This window comes from Chionomys nivalis, chromosome 8 (assembly GCF_950005125.1).
Source record: "Chionomys nivalis chromosome 8, mChiNiv1.1, whole genome shotgun sequence".
In the NCBI taxonomy this organism is placed as follows: domain Eukaryota; kingdom Metazoa; phylum Chordata; class Mammalia; order Rodentia; family Cricetidae; genus Chionomys; species Chionomys nivalis.
Window position 1 is genome coordinate 92,249,880 of NC_080093.1, and position 24,345 is coordinate 92,274,224.

General features: G+C 37.3%; 2 protein-coding genes and 1 pseudogene across 2 annotated transcripts; 1 reads left to right on the top strand and 2 right to left on the bottom strand.

Annotated features, from left to right (window-relative positions):
• The first annotated feature begins 723 nt into the window (after positions 1 to 723).
• LOC130880406 (olfactory receptor 52N1-like) lies at positions 724 to 1,689 on the top strand. The gene has a single exon (XM_057779417.1). The coding sequence runs from the start codon at positions 724 to 726 to the stop codon at positions 1,687 to 1,689; it is 966 nt and encodes a 321-aa protein (XP_057635400.1).
• A 14,311-nt stretch (positions 1,690 to 16,000) lies between these two features.
• Positions 16,001 to 16,957, bottom strand: LOC130879961 (putative olfactory receptor 56B2). Its single transcript, XM_057778775.1, has one exon. It carries the CDS (start codon positions 16,955 to 16,957, stop codon positions 16,001 to 16,003), a length of 957 nt encoding a protein of 318 aa, XP_057634758.1.
• Positions 16,958 to 23,283: 6,326 nt separating this feature from the next.
• On the bottom strand, positions 23,284 to 24,109 carry LOC130879962 (putative olfactory receptor 56B2; annotated as a pseudogene).
• Positions 24,110 to 24,345: the final 236 nt, after the last annotated feature.

A 24,345-nucleotide genomic window follows, 5' to 3' on the forward strand; every position in this document is an offset into this window, starting at 1 on the left:
GAAGGACCTTGGTCTTCCCGCAGGGCAGGGAATTTGGACTGCTCTTCAGTATCGAGAGGGAGGGGGAATGGAGTGGGGGGAGGAGAAGAGGAGTGGGGATAGGGGGAGGGAAGTGGGGGGAGGGCAATATTTGGGAGGAGGGGAGGGAAATGGGAAATGGGGAGCAGGTGGAAATTTTAATTAAAAAAGAATAAAAATAAAAAAAAAACAAAACAAAAAAAATACGTTAGTACAAATAGATTATTTATATTCTAGGTAATTTAATTTTTCTATGCATCGTAATGAAATAGTTGAAGCTAATGCATAGTTGAAATCATTGCCAGAATGACTATAAAATAAAATCTTTGAAAGTGATGTATGAGCCACTGATGTTTGCATATATTTAGTACAAAACAGGCACCCTGAGGTGGATGAGTAACATCTGAAACACATCAAATGTTTTGCCAGCCTAGCTGCTACAATAGAGGCCAGTCCATCTATAGTCTGTGGAGTGGATGACACAACCCAGATACAGGGACCAGACTTTACCTTCTGGATACTGAACCCCAAAATCATGGATACAAACTGTATGTACTACATGCAAAAATTTGGGGGAGCACATAAAAAAGCACAAAAAAGACAAATTAGTCATTATGGGGAGGAAAAATATGTTTATTGCATAGTCTGTGATCTTTAGGGAATTACAATTCTGGACTGCTTTACCATGAACTTCCAACACTCGTTATGTCACTTCTAAATGGCAGCAGCCTTACTCCTGCGTCATTTCTCCTCAGTGGCATTCCTGGTCTGGAAGAGGTGCACTTGTGGATCTCCTTCCCACTGTTCACCATGTATAGCATCGCTCTTACAGGAAACTTTGGGCTCATGTATCTTATCTACTCGGAAGAGGCCTTACACAGACCTATGTACATCTTCCTAGCCCTGCTTTCCTTCACAGATGTGCTCATGTGCAGTAGCACTCTTCCCAACACTCTCTGCATATTGTGGTTCAATCTCAAGGAGATTGACTTTGAGGCCTGCCTGGCCCAGATGTTCTTTGTGCACACTTTCACTGGGATGGAGTCCGGGGTGCTGATGTTCATGGCCCTAGACCGGTACGTGGCCATCTGTTACCCACTGCGCTATGCCACTATCCTCACTAATGTGGTCATTGCCAAGGCAGGGATGCTCACTTTTCTTAGGGGTGTGATTCTCGTTATCCCCTTCACATTCCTCACTAAGTGCCTGCCATACTGCAGGGGTAATGTCATCCCCCACACCTACTGTGACCACATGTCTGTCGCTAAAATATCATGTGGCAATGTTCAGATCAACGCCATCTATGGGCTAATGGTTGCCCTTCTGATTGGGGGCTTTGACATCCTGTGTATCACTGTCTCCTACACCATGATCCTACGGGCAGTCATGAGTCTGTCCTCAGCAGACGCTCGACAGAAGTCTTTCAGCACCTGCACTGCCCACATCTGTGCCATCGTCATCACCTATGTCCCAGCCTTCTTCACCTTCTTTACACACCGTTTCGGACGGCAGACCATCTCTCCCCCTGTACACATCATTATGGCTAATCTCTATCTACTCATGCCTCCCACCATGAACCCTATTGTGTATGGAGTGAAAACCAAGCAGATACGAGACAGTGTCATTAGGTTCTTGTTTAAAGGGAAAGAAAATTCTTCTCATAAAATTTAATGGACACTTTTAAAAAGTCATAGTTCCTTTAACCTGCTTTAGGTTAAGAAAACAAACAAACAAAAAGAAACTTTAAAGCCCATGTCTGATGGCAATAAGGGCACATACGTGACTCAGATTCTTCTACGTGTTTGGAAGAACTGCAATCATGTTCATAAGTAGAGAACCTGTTTTGTTCAACATCGCTTCCCTTGAGCTCTCTGTGCCTTCCCTGCTTTCAGTCTCCATGGACAAGTATCACTCTCCTTGGCTACAATCTTATAAATGTTACCGTAGTGCTCAGATCACTAGGCGTAGAGTTGACTGCTTCAAAAATACTGACAACTGGCAATTTTGTGCCTATCGTCAGCAATATTTGTGCTTATTGTTCTTCATCTCAACTTTGTGTTCACAAAATCACTTGGAGTTCATTCTTGTGTCCTATGTTATCTGCTTTCTAATCCCAAATTTAGCAGCTATTTATTCATTTGTAATTCATACACATGCTCACTAAGAAAAGAACTTTTAAGAGATGTAAATCATGGAATAATTACTTATACTGTCTAGAAGCAGGTGTGATAGCAATATTCATCAATATCAAATTAACTGAATACATAAGTTGGGATTAATCAAATATAATCATGAAGGAAAAACATGAAACATGTTTTCATTTGTATAAAACTAAGGAACAGGCAAACTGATTTATGTTATTAGACATTAAGGTCATGTTTGTCTTTGATACCGTCTAAGGAGGGACATGTCTGAGATACTTTAGATTTGGTTTTTGATATGGATGACACATGACAAATTAATAATCTTTTAGTTATGTTGTGAACTTTTTCTTCATACATTCTTTACTTCAATCTGATTTGTGTTTCCAGTAACATGAATTGAGCAATATCATGACTGTCTAATCTTTGTAACATTTCTTTTTACCTCCTAGGCTAGCTATGCATGATTTATGAATTGTATATATTTGCTTTTTTTCAGAAGAATGTTAAACTTAGTGCAAATTGTATTTGCATATTTGTACAAATTATAATAAAAATGTGGACAAGATCATAGTGAAAACAGTTCCTCTGTTCAAAATCTCCTTCATCTAATTCCTACCCTGTGTGCTCTTTTAAAGAGGTTGTGTTCAGCCGGGCGGTGGTGGCGCACGCCTTTAATCCCAGCACTTGGGAGGCAAAGGCAGGTGGATCTCTGTGAGTTCGAGACCAGCCTGGTCTACAAGAGCTAGTTCCAGGACAGGCTCCAAAACCACAGAGAAACCCTGTCTTGAAAAACCAAAAAATAAAAATAAAAAAATAAATAAAATAAAAAAAAAGAGGATGTGTTCACATGTACATGCTTGCAGTGTTCTTTCTGGTGATTCTTTCCAAGGTGTGCTTGGACTTTAAGTGGATTATTAATCACTATATTATATACAATGAGGATTTAACTTGCTTATTGCATCTGAACCCATTTTGCTAACCATCTGGTCCACAGATGTTGTGTAATGTAATGTGGAAAACACAAAGTTTGTGTGAGTAGGTAATTGTTACCAAGACATCAATGTCAGGAGGCCATATGTTTGACTTTTATGATCTTATGAAAGTTTTGTTTGCTATAATTCTGTGACTCTCTGAATTTATTTAGATTTCAGTTTACTAATTGAAAACTAATAAACAAGTCTTCGATTGGCATCATCATATAACTATTAGTGAGTTGGATTATGAATACTGAATACTTTACAACCAATCCAGGATTTTGATTCTTTTATTGTTGGTTCAGTATCATTACCCTATCTTTTCTGAAATATGTTTTCAAGATCAACTTCTTCAGAGATGTCTGAGAATGTGTTTTACTAGTTAAACAATAGAGGCATTTGTATGAACTAGGATAGAGCAGATGATTTAAAACATTAAGAAATTACATGATAGATAAGAACAAGTTATATTTAATGTATCTCAGAAGAGGATAATACCATTGCAAAGGTCTTATAGAAAGGAATAAAAAAAATCACAGCAATAAAAACTCAAAGTAAGTCTGGCTAAATTATGAACATCCTTAATACCAGCTACTCAGGAGGCTAAAGCAAGAGAATCATGTGCCCTAGGCCATCCTAGATACATAGTGAGTTCTGGTTTAAAACTCATAAAGAATAACTCAAAACATGTATTAATGTTGTGTCTAGGAAGACAAATATCTGTCTTTTAGAGTTGTCATTAAAAGAAACAACTGTTAAAACAAGAGTCGATCTAAGCTGCTATAAAATACTTTCTTTTCAATACAGATTTTAGGTTTAAACGATAAGTAACAACTGACATATTTATAGGATACAATGTGATATCACAATTTATGTATAGTTAAAATATCAAATTGGACTGGTAAGCATATCTATTATCTTATATGTTACTTCTTTCTCAAAATAACACTCAAAATCTTGCCATCTCCCAACTCTACAGATACTATTGTTTATATATATATATGGATTTGTATGTGTTGGTTCACCTTGTCTTCTCTTCAAGATGCCCTCATTTTCTGGTAAGCACTATTGTGTTCTCAAACATCTATGAGCTCAGCTATTGAGATGTCGTGGACTGATCTCATTGGGCTGCCATATGTCATTGACCAGCCTTGACAAAAACACCACTTGCCAGGGTAGAGGTGTGGGGATTTTGAAATATTAGTAAAGAATATGAAGACACATGAAAACTAATAAGAAAAGAAACCATAAAAAGGGAGGACATTCCAGTGAACACTGAAATCGCCCACATTTACTTTTCCATATGTTTTTATACCCAGTATAAATCAGGGGAGAATGTAACAAAAGACTCTATTAACATGGTACAAAGCACAACTCAAACAGTTAAATGCTTTAACACTTTGAGGCATCAAATCATTAGCATTCTGTTGCTTAGGCAGTGAAGCTACCCTCAACCACTATCCTGAAGACAGCCACCTCCCAGGTGACTTCATAATTACAAAAGAAGTAGCAGAAGTACATTTGCATATCCTGTCAACTGTATGGGCTATCTTAATGTCAAAGGAATTAAGTAATCACACCCTGAGTTGGGATGTACAACTATACTTGCCAGCCACTTTGAGCAACCTCTAAGTCTCTGATCACCAGAAAAGAAGGAAATAGGCTCAGATTTTGGGGCCTCCACATTTAGATTCTTATGTAGTTGAAATAATACAGTACCTGTCTTTCTGACTGATATACTTCACTCAGCATAATGTCCTTTAAGACCATTTATGATGCTACAGTAAATCATCCTTTAGTAACTGATAAAATACATTCATCACATACATATATCATATTTTCTGAATTTGCCTGTTGATGAACATTTAGTTTGATTTCAATTTCTAGTCAGTGTGTGCTGAAATAGTATAATGTTTCATTCTCAGTATTATACTTTTAACAGACTCCTAGTATTTCCTTTCATTTTCTCTAATAAAAGCAAAAAATATGGAGGGTGGAGGGACTCTGGAGAAATATGAAGGGTGCTTTTAACCAAATTACCTTCACTCTGGATGGAAAACAAAGAATCTCTTTACACAGTCCTCTACCTGGAGGATGATTGGAGTGTTGGGCAAGGGGAAAATGGTAAGCATTATAAAGGGGGCATTGTAGGTATCTTTAAAGACTTAACATTCCATCTTCCTCCAGAGAAAATGAACACACAAGAAACTAAACACTAAATCAGATTAAAAGATAAATTATTGAATAGCTTTAGGCAAGCAAATTAAATATACACTCTCATAACAGGGATATCTTTAAGTTCTGAAATTAAAATTTAATTATAAACTTTTCTCCCTTTCTCTTTCCTTCATCATTTCTTTAATTGCAGTTATGTGTGTTGGTGTGGTGTGTAATATATATGAATATATAAATACATATTTCTTTATATATAAGTATATACTTTCATATTATAAATATATAAATACAACCAGCTCTGTCCATATGGTGTTACTTGTATGTACACAGTTTCAGCAGGAAATTTAATGGCTACAGCTCACTCAGCTCCGGAAACACTAGCTTCTTCAAGAAAATGGTATTCTCTTCATGTTCAAAACCTAAGTATGTAACACATAAAACTTTAGTTCATCTGGGTTTTTATTTAATGTATGTAACATATAAGGCTCTAATTTTCCAACTTTAAATGGAAACACCCAGATTTATCAACAGCATTATCAAAGAGACTGTTATATAATATTCACTGATTTATAAAAACCAGTTTTGGATCTAAGGAGCTGGAACAGTGGTTGAAAACACTGACTGCTCTTCAGAAGCACCCATGTGATAGCACATAGTTGTCTCTAACACCAGTTCCAAGAGATTTGCTGTCCTCTTGTGGCCTCCGAAGGCACCAAGCATGTGTGTGATGCACATACTTACATGCAGACAAAATACCCACACTACCCATACACAGAAAATAAAATAGTAAGTCAAACTTAATATTAAAAACAAATTTGACTACAAATGTGAGGATTTATTTGTGGCTTTCCATTCTGTTTCATTGTTCCACATGTCTGTTTTTAGGATATCATCATGCTGTTTGGGTAGCTCTAACATGGATTTTGTTTGAAGTCAGAGAGCAACTTCCCTGCTTTGCTCTTTTTACCCTTTGTTGTTTTGGCTAATCGAAATGTTTTGTGGCTACTTTTAGTCTGTTCCTCACTAGTTTTTGATAGGGACTGCATTGGGTCTGTAGGCCATTTTGTCTAACACATAAATTTTAACAACACTAATTCTGATAAACAACTAATAATTTTTAATTTGTTTATGGCTTTTTAAATTTATATCTTTAATAATTGCTAGCTTCCATTATGTAGCTTTAGAAAAAGAATACCGACTAAACATCTACAACTTATTTGGCATGCAGTGTACATGATGTTGTTTTCTCAGTTTCACTCAAGTGGTTGACTGGCGGTATTCAATTTGTTAATTTTGTGTCCTACAACTTTACTGAATTCATGACCAGGTTTGATTGTCCTGTTAGTGTTAGATGGTCTATAAATGACTGTGCCACCAAACAAAATAAATTACTTGTTTTCTTGTCCAATTTGGGTGACTTTTATTTTAGTCTCTTATGCAAATTGCTCAAAGATCAACCTTGTGTTGCATAGAAATGGGTGAGAGTCCTTGTTCCACATGTTAACAGTAAACTTTCAAAGTCTCCCCATGTAGTACAAAATAAAGCATAGGTATGCCAAAGTTTATTGTGTTGAGATATGTTCTTTTTAATAACTAATTTGGTCTTAGATTTCTGTTCTGAATGACGTTTAGTTAAACAATCATGTGCTTTTTATCTTCCATTCTGTTGGTATCATGTTTATTGATTTGTATAGCTTGGACAGTTATTGTATTTTATGAGATGAATATTTTCTGAGGATCTTTTGGGTGTAGTCTTAAATACTTCACAGCTAAAAGTGTAAGTTCTTTCTACCTAGTTAAGAAAATAGACATGGGCAGAATAAGAACTGGGACACTGGCTATGATAAGATCATCACCACCATAAGGTTGGCCAATATAAGACAGGATCATAAAGATACTGATTTAGGTAGTATAGCAAAGGCTAGGTACCACTATGCAGAAGACTGACATCAGAAATCAAGGCCAGTTTAGGCAGGTTGAAGGAATGAGTTTGGTCCAGAACATGGTTAATATAAGCATCCATGGAAATCTTAGATGAGAATAGTCAGCCTACTTTAAGAAGGACTCGATGATTTTGAAATAGATGACTGTAGTTTACAAAAAATTTATTTCAATATACGTGGATAGAGAGTATTATGACATCACATAGCTTCATGGAAGTTCAGGATATTACACTAAAAACTTAAATTAGGGATAAACAGATACCCTAATATTTTTTAAGACAGAGTCTATATAGCCCTAGTTGTCATGGAACTCACTATGTAGAATAGGTTGGACTCGAAATCACAGAGATCCACTTGCCTCTGCCTCTCAAGTGATGGGATTAGAGTCATGCATCACCACACCAAGAAAATGTCCTAATTTTTAATGGTAAATATATTGATCAATGCAATGATAAAATATGATATTTATATATCTTTAGTTAAAGAATTGTTGTCTGTATGTTTTCATTTATTGTAAAAATAAAAATGGGATTGAGAAAGAGTATAAGGAAGACAGAATAAACTTTATGTCTAAGTATTTGTTAATTTTGGAGAAAATTCTATAAGGTGCTGAAGAAGGTATATTCTTTCTTGTGTTTGGGTAAAATCTTCTCTAAACATCTGTTAGGTCCATTTGATTTATCATATCACTTAGCTCCAGCATTTCCTTTTTTAATTTTTGTCTGGAAGGTCATTGTTGGAGAGAGTGCAGTACTGAAGCCTCCTACTGTCTCTGTGGGAGTCCAATATGTGGTTTAAGCTGTAGTAGCGTTCCTCTTATGAACTTGGGTGCCCCTGTGTTTGGTGCATAGATGTTAAGAATTGCAATTTCTCTAGGATCGCGAATAGTAGCTTCAATGTCCTTTATTTATGGCTAAAAACCAATTATGAGTGAGTACATCCCATGTTCATCTTTTTGGGTCTGGGTTACCTCACTCAGGATAGTGTTTTCTATTTCCATCCATTTGCATGCAAAATTCAAGAAGTCATTGTTTTTTTTACCGCTGAATAGTACTCTAATATGTACATATTCTAAACTTTCTTCATCCATTCTTCCATTGAAGAGCATCTAGGTTGTTTCCAGGTTCTGGCTATTACAAATAATGCTGCTATGAACATAGTTGAACAAATACTTTTGTGGTATGATAGGGCATCTCTTGGGTATATTCCCAAGAGTGATATTGCTGGATCCTGGGGTAGGTTGATCCCAAATTTCCTGAGAAACCGCCACACTGCTTTCCATAGTGATTGTACAAGTTTGCATTCAAACCAGCAATTGATGAGTGTACCCCTTACTCCACATCCTCTCCAGCAAAGGCTATCATTGGTGTTTTTGATTTTAGCCATTCTGACAGGTATAAGATGGTATCTCAAAGTTGTTTTGATTTGCATTTCCCTGATTGCTAAGGAGGTTGAGCATGACCTTATGTGTCTTTTGGCCATTTGAACTTCTTCTGTTGAGAATTCTCTGTTCAGTTCAGTGCCCCATTTTTTCTCACTTGTCTCTCCCCATCTCCCCTTTTCCCCATCCCACCCCAGCCCCCAATTCCCAATTTTTGCCCAGCAATCTTGTCTACTTCCAATATCCAGGAGGATAACTATATGTTTTTCTTTGGGTTCACCTTATTTAGCTTCTCGAGGATGGGGAGAGCTTGGGGGAACGGGATGGTTGGGATAATGGAAGGATGACTATGTGAGCAGGGAAGTATATATCTTAATTAAGTGAGCCATTTTAGGGTTGGCAAGAGCCTTGACTCTAGAGGGGTTCCCAGGGGTCCAGAGAGATGTCCCCAACTCCTGGGGCAGCTGAGGAGAGAGAGCCTGAAATGGCCCGATCCTATAGCCATACTAATGAATATCTTGCATATCACCATAGAACCTTCATCTGGCGATAGATGGAGATAGAGACAGAGACCCACATTGGAGCAATGGACTGAGCTCCCAAGGTCCAAATGAGGAACAGAAGGAAGGAGAACATGAGCAAGGAAGTCAAGACTGTGAGGGGGACACCTACCCACTGAGACGGTGGGGCTGATCTATTGGGAGCTCACCAAGGCCAGCTAGACTGGGACTGAAAAAGCATGGGATAAAACTGGACTCTCTGAATATGGTGAACAATTAGGGCTGCTGAGAAGCCAAGGACAATGGCACTGGGTTTTGATCCAACTGCATGTACTGGCTTTGTGGGAGCCTAGCCTGTTTGGATGCTCACCTTCCTAGACCTGGATGGAGAGGGGAGGACCTTGGACAGCCCACAGGGCAGGGAACCCTGACTGCTCTTTGGACTGGAGAGGGAGGGGGAGGGGAGTAGGGCTTGGGGAGTGGGTGGAGGGGGAGGGAAAAGGAAGGCGGGGAGGAGGCAGAAATTTTTAATAAGGAAAAAAGAATGTAAAAACAAACAAAAAAAAATCCACTATGATCAAGTAGGCTTCATCCCAGAGATGCAAGGCTGGTTCAACATATGAAAATCTATCAATGTAATCCACCATATAAAAAAACTGAAAGAAAAAAAAAGAATTGCAATTTCCTCTTTGTGGATTTCTTCTTTGATGAGTATGCAGTGTCCTTTCCTATTTTAAGTAGTTTTGGTTTGAGATCTATTTTGCGAAATATTAAAATGGCTCTATCTGACCATTGATACTGAGTGATATCAATGATCAGTGCCTATTGATTCCTTCTAATTTCTTGTTGTGGTGTGTGTGGGGGAGGGTGGGCTCACAGTGTGTGTGTGTGTGTGTGTGTGTGTGTGTGTTTGATTTGCTAGTCTGGATTTATTTATCCCTTGTGTTTTCTTGGCTGTAGTTAACCTCTTTATGTAGGAGTTTTCCTTTTTTTAGCACTTTCTGTAGAGCTTGACTAGTTGATAGGTATTGCTTAAATTTGGTTTTATCATGGAATGTCTTTTATCATTTTCCCTTCGGCTTTTAATATTTTTCTTTGTTCTGTACTTAGGCTAAGAGGGGTTTCTTTTCTGGTCCAGGTTATTTGGTGTTCTGTATGTTTCTTTTACCTTGTTAGGCATCTCCTTCTTTAGGTTATGGCAATTTTCTTCTATAAACTTGTTTTTAAAAGTTATGTACCATCCTCTATTCCTATTATTCTTAGATGTGGTCTTTTCATAGTGTTCCATATATCCTGGATATTTTGTTCCAGGAAGTTTTTAGTTTTAACTTTTTCTTTGATGGAGCTATTCATTTCTTCCATTATGCCTTCAATGTTTGAAATTCTCTCTTGTCTCTTGTATACTCTTGGTGAGACTTGTCTCTGAGGTTGCTATTTTATGTCCTAAATTTTTCATTTCCAGATTTTTCTTAGTTTAGGGATTATTATATTTCCATTTTCAGATCTTGAACTGTTTTATTTGTTTCCTTCCGCTGTTTATGTTTTCATATATTTCTTTAAGTGATTAATTCATTTCCCCTTTATTGTCCTCTATCATATTCATAACAGCTGTGTTAAGGTCTGTGCCTTGTGCTGTAGCTATATTGCAATACTTAGAACCTGCTCTGGTAGGGCTGCTGTGCTCTAGTGAAGACATTTTGTCCGGGTTCTTGATTGTGTTTTTACACTGGTGTCTAGGAATTTGGGTTTGGGAAGATTGTAATTCTAGGTTTTGATATCTGGTCTTGTCTTTGTTGGGCAGGTGTTTTATTTCTTGGTTTCTGTTGCCCTCTCTGGTACTTAGAAGGGTGTGGTGGTTGTGTTGCTTGATTAAATTCTTCTGGGATTCTGTTAGATATGGCCACTTTTCCAGGTAAAATGTGTTCCTAGGTATTGTGAGCTGACAAATAGGAATGGGGATTGGCTTGAGAGGGGCTGAGGGTTTCCACGAGATGGGAAAAACAGGGTGTTCTGCCAGGATCTGTTTAGTCCCCTAGGAAAGGAAGCAGAGAGTGGGAAAGGCCACAGGTCTGTTATAGAACATGACATGGGGCTGGAGGTTTAGATACAGAAGAGCAGAGGGAGAATGAAATCTGAGCTTGCCTACCTGCTTCACTGGCCTACTTGCTTCTGTGGCAGGCTTGGTTGACAGGTTCTCAGAGACTGCCTGCTGAGCTGAGACCTGAGATAAAGCAGTAAGCTAGGGGAAGAACTATATGTTCCACTATAGACAGATGGGGCCGGGAAGAAAGATAGCCTGCAGCAGGTGGTCTCCTATAGAACCGGGAAGGAAAATGGAGAATTGGACTTGGAAGAGAGGAGGGATAAGTGAAGATCTGCAGTTAGGCTACCTGCTTCCTTGTCTGGAATCTTAAAATGCATTTTAAATATATAATCTCTATGTATGTTTCTAATAAAACATTCAAACAACATTTTTTAAAATTTAAATTTAATTGTTATCGTCATTGTAATACATTAAAGAGATTTATACCAGGGTTAGTCTGTGTTACTCTTTATAAATAAGTATGTATTGAGTATTTACATACTCCTGTAATAACATTCTAATTCATTGAAATCTGTTTTTATTTTTACAAGAAACTAGAGAAAATACATGAGTAGAAAAATAATTCTGTTACACTTTCCCATTTTATTGAAATAAAAATCGCATATTATAAAGCTAATGTTTTTACATGATTTGAAAGCAGACAGCTGAATGACTTTCCCTTTGTTCAGACTTCCAAGCAAGCATTCACTATGTAATTCCTGGAGAGTCCCGAGGAATTCCTAGAAGGAAGCTACATAGCTTGTCATCAGCTTCTCTCACTGTTTCTCAACATTTTTTCCTGAGAACAAACAACTGATTTTCTTATATTTCAGATTGCTTGCTTTAGGCACATACTTTGAGTTTCTCCAAAATCAGGAACAAGACAAGGCTATCCACGCTCCATAGCTACTCAATACATCTTGAAATTCTAGCTGGAGCAATAAGACAACTAAAAGAAACCAAGTGGATACAAATTGGAAAGAAAGAAGTCAAATTATCATTATTCACTGATGTTATAATGGTAAAAATAACTGACCTCCAAAACTCTATCAGGGAACTCCTATGACTGATAAACACCTTTAGTCAAGTGGCTGGATACAAGATTAACTAAAAAAAAAAATCAGTAACCCTTCTATATACAAACAATAAATGGACTGTAAAAGAAATTAAAGAATCAACATCCTTTGCAAGTAGTCTCAATTAATATAAAATATTTTGGTGTAACTCTTACAAAGCAAGTAAATCTCCTGTATGATAAGAACTTAAAGTCTTTGAAGAAAAGAATTAATGAAGATAACAGAAGATTGAAAAATCTCCCATGCTTATGTATCGGCATAATAACATAGTAAAAATGACTACCTTATCTAAATCAATCTTCAGATTCAGTGCAATCCCCGTTAAAATACCAACACGATTCTTTATAGACCTCAAAAGAACAATACTCAGCTTCGTATGGAAAATCAGAAAATCCAGGATAGCTAAAACAATCCTGTACAATAAAGGAATTTTTGGAGGTATCACTATTCCTGATTTTAAGCTCTACTACAGAGCTATAGGAGTAAAAACCATATAGTATTGACATAAAAGCAGACATGTGGATCAATAGAATCTAATTGAAGTCCCAAATGTAAAGACCCACACAACTATGGACACCTGATTCTTGATAAAGAAGCCAAAATTATAGAATGGAAAAAAGAAAACATCATCAACAAATGGTGCTGACATAACTGGATGTCAACATGTAGGAAAATGCACATAGATCCACATTTTCCACCCTGCACAAAACTCAAATACAAGTCTATCAAAGTCCTCAATATAAATTCAGATACACTGAAGCTGATAGAAAGGAAAGTGGGAAATAATCTCAAACACATTGGCACAGGAGACAACTTTCTGAATAGGACACCAATAGCACAGGTACTAATATGATAACTAATAAATGAGACCTCATGAAATTGAGAAATTTCTTTAAGACAATGGACACCATCAATAGAGCAAAATGGCAACCTACAGAACTGGAAAAGATCTTACCAACCCAACACCAGACAGAAGACTGATTTCCAAAATATATAAAGAAGCCAAGAAACTAAATATCAACAAACCAAATAATCTAATTAAATAATAATCTAATTGTACAGATCTAAACAATATTCTCAACAAAAGACTCTCAAATGACTGAGAAACACTTAAGGTTCAACATTTTTACCTATCAGGGAAATGCAAATCTAAATGACTCTGAGATTCCACCTTACACATGTCAGAATGGCTAAGAACAAAGGCACAAGTGACAGCTCCTGCTGGAGGCTGGGGAGGATGTGGAGCATGGGGAACACTCTTCAGTTGCTGGTAGGAGTGCAACGTGTGCAGCCACTGTGGAAGTCAGTGTGGCAGTTTCTCAGAAGACTGGGAATCAATCTACAACATGACCCAGCCTTACTGCTCTTGGGCGTGTACCCAAAGTATGCTTAATCATACCACAAGGACACTGGCTCAACTATCTTCACAGCAGCTTTCTTTGTAATCGCCAGAACCTGGAAACAACCTAGGTGTACCTCTACCGAGAAACGGATAAAGAAAACGTGATACATTTACACAATGGAGTATGACTCAACTGTTATAAACAAGGACACAAGGAAACATGAAGGCAAATGGTTAGAACTATGAAAAAAAGTCATCCTGAGTGAGGTAACCCAGACACAGAAAGACAAACATAAGTGGATATTAGTTTTAAAATAAAGGATAACTGTGTTACAATCCACCAACTCAGGGAGACTACATAACAAAAGGAGTTCATGGGAGGAAACCAGATCACCCAAGAAAGAGGAAATGAAAGAAATTTCTTCCTGAGTGGACAGGGAAAGTGGGGCTGGAAATACAAGTGATCAGGATGGGGAGTATGGAGGGAGAGAGTGCTGAATCTTTAGGAAGCAAGGTGCAAGGGAATCTTCCAGGAGTCTATGGTGAGGATCCTACGTTAGAGTCCTAGCAATAGTGAATAAGTAAAGCTGAACTGGCCATTTCCTGTCACCAGATTGGTGCCTGGCCCGACTCTCATGAGATGGAGGCAAATGCTGAGAATCAAAGCCAAACATCAGGTGGAGTCGGGGAATCTTGCAGAAGAGAAGAAAGGAGGTGTAGGAGTGGGGAGGCTCAAGGACACCACGCGAAGGTTCACACAGTCAACTAACCTGGGCTCACACGGACTCATAGAGACTGAACTGGCAACCAAGGAACCTTCATGGGGCTGATCTAGGCAATCTGCATATATGTTATAGTTGTGTAGCTTGGTACCTTGTGGAACTTCTATCAGTGGAAACAGGGACTGTCTCCAACTCTTTTACTGGTTTTGGGCCCCTACTCCTCATTCTGGTTAGCCTTGCCCAGCCTTAATACATGGGGAGGTGCTTAGTCTTATTGCAACTTGATAAGCAATGGTAAACCTGCCATTTCCTGGATGGAGACAGAAGGGGCCAGACTGGGGGTGGGAGAGCAGGGAATGAGGGAAAGGGACTGGGAGGGGAGAACGGTAGGAGGAGACTGTGGCTGGGAAATAAAAGAATCAGAGGAATAAAAAAGCCAAATTTTAAGAAAGTCAACTTTATTCTTCATTTTAAGGTTTATATCATGATGTTATTGGATATATCATTAGATAGTAAAATAATGATGATAATGAAACCGATACTGTTATCACAGGGCTACTCTTTTAATTTAAAAATTATATTTACATCTATGTGGGAGCAGGCACAAGTGAGGCCCTAGACAACTTGCCTAAGTCATTCACTTTCTTCCACCATGTGAGTCCTGGTAATCAAAGTCAGTTCCTTAGGCTTGGCCAGTGTCGTCTTCACCCACTAAACAATCCCACTGGCCCCTTTCCCTTAGCACCTTCTCAGAATAAACTTTGTTCCATTTTTCCACATTTATAGATCCACATCTAAACAACATTTAAAGGATATATACATTGTTTACTTTTTAACAAGAAATACTAAAAAATTCACAAACAAGTTTTTATTCAAAACCCTTGTTAGGGTTATGATCAAAGTATATTGACAGTATTTAATTGCTGTGTCTTGTGGCTATTGTATTTGTTTAATTTCCTGGGAAAATACAAAATTTTGTTCACATTTCCAGAACAGTATAGAAGGATCCTCATGTCCAAGAGATAGAAAATGCTGTCGGATTTCTTGTGCACTCTTGAATACCTGTCTTAGGAGGTATTTGGTCAGCTGTTGTGGTTCTTCGGGATTATGCACACTATTTGGTGACAACATTTTATCAGTTGGTTTTTATGGGATGGTATTTACATATCTTTTTAGGAAAACTTATATTCAAGATACTTTTTCAGTAAAAAAAAATCACAAGCAGCAAATAGTAGAAGTAACCCATGTCTTTTCCCATAAATTGAATTAAATACGTGGGATGATCTCTCCAACTTAAAAGAGTAATTGGCAAAGATCTCTGCCAATATATTCAAAATTATCTGGCTGTTCTAGCCAGGAACAAATTATTGAGATGTGTATCCTGCAAGTTCTTCCCTTGGGTTCTTGAACAAAAGTAGCATCATTATGTTTCTCTCTATGCTAAAGATTTTCAACTTCTGGAGACTTGGAGTAATATTGTGATTTTGTTGTTGTTGTTGTTTTTCTGAATTTTAGTTGATTCCTGATGTTAAATCAAACCTCCTATGTTATCCATAGCATTTTTCTTTTACTGCTTGTCATCATGGGAGAATATAAAGGGTAATTGTGTAGAAAGTTAAAAAGGAGAATCTCTGACTCGTGGTTACCTTTCAGATCCCAGACGAATCACTCTGTATAAGCCTTGTCTGAGTTCTTTGTTCTTGAATGCATACACCATGGGGTTCAGAGCAGGGGGAATAACATTGTGCAGCACGTTCAGCAGAACCGGGATGAGGGGAACTTTCATTTTTGTACTGTGAGTGATGGATAGGACAACAATGACAGTGTAGAAGAAAAAGATTAGGATGAGGTGAGAGGTGCAGGTACTTAAGGCCTTAGATGCCGCTTCTGCAGAGTTCAGCTTCAGCACAGACCGAAGAATCAAAGCATATGAAATCATAATCAAACCCAGGTCACCTCCCATGATTGTCCAAGCCAGGATCAGCTGGTTAATGCTGTTGATTTTCCTGTCATCACAGGACAGGCTAGTGACCCCCAAGTTAGAGCACAGGCAGTGCTCAATTTGATTCTGGGAGCAGTAATTTCTCTGAGCAGCCAACATAGGAACTGACATGGGAGTCCCACAGTTTCTGAGGACCATAAACACCGTTGCTTTGACAACAAAAGATTCGGTAACTATTGAAGAGTACCTCAGTGGTTTGCAAATCGCTACATACCTATCTATAGCCATGAAGACAAAGATACCTGATTCCATGGCAACAAAGCAATGGATGGCATACATCTGAGCAAAACACTCTGGGAGGCTGATAGTCTTAGCATTGAACCATAAGATGGCTAAAATCTTAGGCATGATGGTGGTTGCCAAGCCCATGTCTACTATAGCCAGAATGCCCAGGAAATGATACATAGGCTGGTGTAGTGACACTTTCTGATAGATTATGGTAATGATAAGTGTGTTGGCTATGAGAGCTAAGACATAGAGCAAAGCCAGGGGCAGGGAAAGCCAGTGCTGCCAGCTGTGGATGCCTGGAAATCCCATCAGAATAAACTCAGACACTTGGAACCTAGAGCTGTTGGAATTGGTCAGATCCTGGAACATCTCTTGCTAAGAAGAAAAAAGGTTAATGTTGTTAGTTTAGACTAGCAATAGGTCATCTGAAAGGAGTTTAACACAGATCATTATATTTAAGAGGATCTGGCATCTTCATTATTCCCATCATTCTGCTTTTATTAGTCAGACACCTGGTTTAGACAGAGATGTGATTAAATAAGATCATCTCTGGTAGGTGAAACTTTCTCTTTGTTAACTCACCCTTTAAGTTCCATAATAAAGACTGTGTTTATGCTATCTCCATACAGACACATGGGGTATTACAGACAATCAGTACCTTGTTCATCACTATCCTTGTAGAGACAACCCAAGCAATAAAGATAATAAGAATGTGATATCACATCCTGACTTTTCTATCTGGTTTTGCTAATCTGATAACTGTCCTTAATTAATGTGTTTTGGATGAAAGTTTTTGATGCACAGATACTTCTTGCATATAAATTTACATTATGATATATATGGATATTTTATTCCTACAGTTAATTTTGAATGATAAGATTATGTATATTTTATATAAACAAATTGTGCTGAGACAATGGATTAGACCTATTTATACTAAAGAAACTGATTTAGAAATACGTTAATGTCCTCTCTAAACCTAGACATACACTTAGGAATTAGTATAATTTAAAGGCCTGTGATGTCTAAATTCTGTTGATTATGTGTATAAATAGCTTATTCTATCTGTAACAATTATTTTGGTTCTTGCAACAGTCCATGCAAACATACTATAATTCATTGAACACATTTGAAAAAAAGTGTAGAAAAATATCTTTATCTCAGAACATTAGATACATAGATAGACAGATAGATAGATAGATAGATAGATAGATAGATAGATAGATAGATAGATGATAGATAGATAGATGATAGATAGATAGATGATAGATAGATAGATAGATAGATAGATAGATAGATAGATAGATAGATAGATAGATAGATAGATAAGATACCCACATACATACATACATATGCACACACACAACACACACACATACTTTAGAATTATGGGTGCCACTGTAGCCATCCTGGTGTAACATAATCCTACTGGGAATCTCACACTGAAGTACCAATCTTAAATTCAACCCTCCAACCTTTAGGAAAGGTCACCTTCATCCTTGTCAGTTCTAATGGGAAGATGCCGGAGCATTTGTTACAATTCCTCCTTAGACTAAACTTGCAGATATCACAAGAGGCTACTTAATGCTGTGGAGGGTGGTGGGAAAACCTAATATATCAGATTTCTCGCTGTTAACCTTTCCTACCTCTTTCCCAGTTTTTTGCTGGAGTGTCACTGGACACTGCTCAAGGTACCTTTTTTTGCAAGAAGAAAAGAAATACAAGACAAGCCTGTTCATGAGGGTGGTCTCCAAGACCTCTTCCCAAGTCACGATAAAACCCTAGAACCATACAGGACTAGGTAGAAATGCTTATGAGGCTGGTCTCTGAGACCTCATCCCAAGTCACAATAAAACCCTATAACCATACAGGGCATACAGGGTTAGGTGGAAATGCATGTGAGGTCTCTGAGACCTCTTCCCAAGTCATCGTAAATCCTTAGGACCGTACAGGATTAGGCAGAAATGGCAAGTGCTTCAAACTCTGGAGGCAACGATAGTTGCTTTCACAGAGGAAAAGACAAATGCCCTTGTGCCTGAGCCCATTATTGATAGCCCATTATTCTCTTAGATTGATTATTTCCTGCACCCCTCTGTTCTCTGAGGTGCTCTCACCCCTACCACTCCATCAAATTTACCTACAGCTCAACAAAACTCATCTCTCTTTTTTGAGAAGATAAAGAACGACCCCTAAAGGTTTTTATAAGATGGAATTAGAAAAGTGACAAACTAATGGGACTCTGTCTGTTTTGTCATTTTAATATCACAGGAATATGAAACTGTTATTATACTAAAAAACCCATAAAATAATACAACTTTTAATGCACACATTTAATTTGTATTTATATTTTCAAAATTGAACAAGGTATTATAGTTCTATTGATGTCAAGAAATGTTTACAAGTGAATAATTAATGAACTGAGTAGTCAACAAAAGGAAGGAATATAATAAAAATTTAGACTATTAAATTCTTTTTTTTTTTTTTGTTTTTGTTTTTGTTTTTGTTTTTGTTTTTCGAGCCAGGGTTTCTCTGTGGCTTTGGAGCCTGTCCTGGAACTAGCTCTGTAGACCAGGCTGGTCTCGAACTCACAGAGATCCGCCTGCCTCTGCCTCCCGAGTTTTGGGATTAAAGGCGTGCGCCACCACGCCCGGCAAGACTATTAAATTCTTGTCCATATAGAATTTCATTGAAAAGATGAAGATCTCTACCAGCAAACATAAAAAATTTAAAGTATACCTCTTAAATAAGGATAAATAAAAATTTCAATAAAAGTTCTGTTATAAATTAGAGAAATCGTAAGGAAACACTATAATAGTAGAAAAAGAAAACATCAAGAAAAACAAATATTTTGCTTTGTGCAGTCCCATCAGTTCTTTACAGTCTAATAGAAGGGCTGATGAGATGACTCATTAGGTAAAGGCACTTGCCCAGAAAGAAACCCAACAACCTGAGTTTGATCCCTGGGACTCCCATGTTTGAAGGAGAGAACCAGCTCTCACAAATGGTCCCCTGGCCTCCATGCCATTGCCATGGCAAGTATGTGTCTACATGTACAATACACACACATATGCAGGGAGATAGAATGAGAGGGGCAGAGGGGAGAGAGAGAGGGAGAGAGAGAGAGAGAGAGAGAGAGAGAGAGAGAGAGAGAGAGAGGAGGAGAGGAGAGGATAAATAAATGTTATAATTTATTTAAAGTTAGAGACCTTATATATGGGCATATTTCACATTCACAATATTTAAAATACATATATGTAATAAAAATGTATACAAAAAAGCCCATGTGTACAGCATCCCTAAAAATATTTTGGGAAATGCCACCATACAAATCATTAAAATACTCTGAAAACGTTAATGAGGAGATACCAGTGTCAGTCAGATGTGAGGAACTGAAGGCAAGAACAGTTGGATGATGCTCACTTTTAGGTGTCATAGATCAAATATTTGATATAGAGAAATTAAAGAGGAATGAAAAGGAGGGAGAAAAACAGAGTAGTTACATCACTGTTCTGTCCTGAAGCTAAGACCCAGTATGAGATAATTAGAGCTCGTGCAATCAAATTGCTTTATCTCTATGTTCAACAGTTTTCCACAAGCAAAATAATAGGGCATGATGAATGTGCCATCGTCAGCTTGTTAGCCCACAGTGTAAATAAAACAGTGGAGAACCTAATAATCACAGTCTGTGAGCTGGTTTTCCAGCGCCGCTGGAAATAATGAACCAGTCTATACAAGGTTCTACAATGTGTACTGTAGACAAGGAAATTAATGCTGATTTTTGATATAAAAAGTCTTTCATTTTAGGTAAAAATTGTCACCACATTCCTTTGGTCAGGCTTATATATTTTTATTTTATGAATGTACCACTCCAGAAGCATTTCTTCTCATTGGTTAGTATTCAACCTTACATTTTTAATTTTTTTTCTTTTTAAATACTTCATTAAGAAAACCAAGAACTCAGAGCTAGGGAGATGACTCAGTGGTGAAGAGCACTATATAGTCTTCTAGAGAACATCAGTCTGATCCCCCAGCACCTAAATGACTCACAATCATGTGAAACTCCAGCTCCAGGAGATTTAATGCCTTCTGGTGACCTCCACGGGCATTGTATGCACATGCTGCATAGACATTCATGCAGTCATACATGTATCATACACAAAACAAAAGAATAAAGTAAAAAGCAAAACTTTTAAAAATAAATCTAAGAATAAATATCTACACACAGACATATATTTATTAGAACATATGAACATTATAACTGATTGCTGTGCAATTAAGACACACTTTGAATTGAATGGTTAAAATATTTACTACAATGTAACTTGCATATAAGAAAGGATACATATTAAAATATAAGTTCATTATCAGAGTGAATACATTTTGTAGCCAAGAAATGCATTCAACTTCTGTTGTGTTACCTGGTCATCATTTTTCTTTTCTTTTCTCTACAATGTAGCAGAGTAAGAATATTAGCAACTAAGATTGTAAATAAATCTTACCTTTTAAACCTACTTTTTAGTTATATAAATCCAAAAATCTACATAATAAAACAGTGTAATAGATAAACTTCTTGCCTATAAAATTGTCACAATATGGACTGGAGAGATGGCTAAATGGGTAAGAGTGCTTGTTGCTTCTGCAGAGCACCCTAAGTTGGTTTCTAGCACCCACACAGTGGCTTATAACATCCATAACTCTAGCTCCAGGGAATCTATACACACATATGGTATACAAACACACATGTATGAAAAATGCTCATACACATAAAATAAGTCTAAAAAACATCTCAAAGAAAGGAATCACAAAGAATAAGCAGATAGACTTTTAGGTTTTCATAAAACAATGGCAAGTAGATAAATTGGAAGGAATGTGAATAGCCCTAATCTAGGAAATGAAGTTATATACCAGAGAGGCTATATGCTATATTCTGAAGCGATTATTACTCAATATGCAAGATAAATGTCCTGCTTATTTCCCTCACAGTTATAAATGTAATAGGTAGTATGGTGCTTCTAATATACAAGTAATTTTGGTCTCTTCAATATGATTTTAAATCTCTCAAATAAAAGATGCATTATGATAGCAAATAACAGAGTATTAACAATGAAGCAATTTATAAATTTTCAACACAGATATAAAATGCTAGATAATTTTCTGAAACAAAGAATCATTACCCTACGAGTAAGAAGATCTATTGATGCAACAGGTTTAAATATAAATATTATTTATGAAAAGATAACTTTGCAAGGATCTATTATTTGACCTTACTCCAAGCCCCACTGATGGTCAGTTTGTGTCCTTACTTGCCTACCCGGCAACTTGAAAAACTTTTTCTTCTCTCAACATGGTAGTGGGTTCATCTGGTCTACTTAAACATCTAAAGTATTTTTTTAAAAAAACTCCCTTTGGAGCCGAGGCAAGTTAGTTAGATTATCTTTCTGAAAAGCGGTGAGGGCAAGTAAGAGGCAACAGTACTTGGAATATATGGGGAACTCATCACCAGATACTTCTTTTTGTCCTGTGGTAATGTAACATGACTTGTACTGTTTCCAATGATTCCATTTATTCAGAGAAGGCTACTCTGAATTACCATCCTAGAAATTAGTAAATATACATTGCACAAGAAAAACAAATTAATGTCTTTTAGCTGAATGATTAGAATCAAATCTATTGTTCTGAGATTGAATGCGCTAATCAGTTAGTATATGCTCAAAGTCACTGTAAACTTGAGCAAAGCCTCTCTGCTTACCCTGTTCAATGCCTACTGTCTGGATATCAAAACAGAGAGCTGAGTGCAGTCTGGTCCAAGAAGACAGTCTTGTTCGAAAACCATCTGATGCTGTTCTATATATGTGTTCATCCCTTAACATCTCTGTCCCTTAACAGCTGCACATTTAAACTGACTTAGCCTTAAAGGGAAAATCCAATGTCTTATTTAGAAACTTTAGAGCTAAAAATGCCTGTATAAGGATCAGTACACCCTGCATAGAAGGACTGAGAGTGGGGGATTTCCATTATTGCCACCTGTATGATGCTCATAAACAACTGGATATTTTCATATTCATTCTCAATCGGTACACATGCATGTGTGTGACTTTGTATACACATGGGAAAGGCAAAGTATCTGATTTAAAAGCCATAATTAATATCATTTCATAGATGTTCTTTCTGCCAAGGGAATATATATTTTTATTTTACATAAAAAGTCCCAGACTCACACACAACAATTACATTTTCCTTAATTCATAGATGGTTTCACATATCTATTTTAATAAATCATATTATTCATTGAGTGTTTAGCAATGTCTAAGCCAGACTACTAGATACTACTAGATAACATGACTTGTGATTTTTCAAGAAATTTATTTTTGCTGAATGTGATGGTCCATGCTTTTATTGCCAATACTCAGAAAACAGAGGGGACTAAAGCGTTCAGAGTTTGTGGCCAGGCTGGTTTATACAGCAAGTTCTAGTCTAGCCAGGACCACAAAAGTGAGATCCTATTTCAAAAAATAATTATTCTAAGTGATATTGAGAATAAATATTAAGATACTATACAAATTTTTTCAAGAATGTTGCCTATTAAGCCCTTAAGATTAATAGTTACAACCAGACATCCTAGTTTTGAAAACGTAAAGGTGTTGTGTGTTTTCTCATTTTTAGTCTCCTTTGACATTCATCTTAAGCACCTTGTATCAGCCTTGTTTTAGCTCTTTGTTCTTGAGTGCATACACCATGAGGTTCAGAGCAGGGGGACAGCATTGTGCAGCACGTTCAGCAGAACCTGGGTGAAGGGAACTTTTATTTTTGCACTATGAGTGATGGAAAGGACGATAATGTCAGGGTAGAAGAAAAGGATTAGGATGAGGTGAGAGGTTCAAGGACTTAAGGCCTTAGATGCTGCTTCTGAAGAGTTCAGAAGAATCAAAGCATATGAAACTATAATCAAACCCAGGTCAACTCCCATGATTGTCCAAGCCAGGTTGTGCAGACCAGCTGGTTAAAGCTGCTGATATCCCTGCAATCACAAGACAGGCTAGTGACCCCCAAGTTAGTACAAAAATAGTGATTGTTTTGATTCTGGGAACAGTAATTTCCCTGAGCAACCAACACAGGACTTGGGAGCTACACAATTTCTGTGGACCATAAGCAAAGTTGCTTTGATCAGAAAAGATTCGGTAAATATTGAAGTGTACTTCAGTGGTCAGCAAATTGCTACATACCTATCTATACCCATGCAGACAAAGATGTCTGACTCCATGGCAACAAAAAGAGGACGGTAAAGCATTCAATGAAACTGATGGTCTTAGCATTGAAAAACAAGATAACCAAAATCTTCGACATGATGGTAATTGCCAGGATGCCTAGGCAATACATAGGCTGGTGCACTGATGCCTCTTGGCAAATGACAGTCACAATAAGTGTGTTGGCAACGAGATCCAAAGCATAGAGCAGAGCCAGAGGCAGGGAGAGCCAGTGCTGCCAGCTAAGAATACTTGGAACTCCCATCAGAATGAACATATCTTGCTAATAAAAAAATGCCCCCATTCTATTCTTGGTTATCGGTGACAGGGTTGGATGCAGACATACCCAGGGTATGAAATTGAGGATAAATTGTGTCTTAATCCTTCCATTCTGTTGTCACATACACTAATTATTCTTATGATGTAAGAACTTGCTTATATGGCACATTATGTTTTTAATTCATCAAATAACTGGAAATTCTATGGACCATGCTTTCCTTCTATTTCCCTATT

Excerpts from the sequence above, each read along its gene's own strand:
- LOC130879961 (XM_057778775.1), bottom strand. The coding sequence starts at position 16,957 with ATGTTCCAGGATCTGACCAATTCCAACAGCTCTAGGTTCCAAGTGTCT.
- LOC130880406 (XM_057779417.1), top strand. The coding sequence starts at position 724 with ATGTCACTTCTAAATGGCAGCAGCCTTACTCCTGCGTCATTTCTCCTC.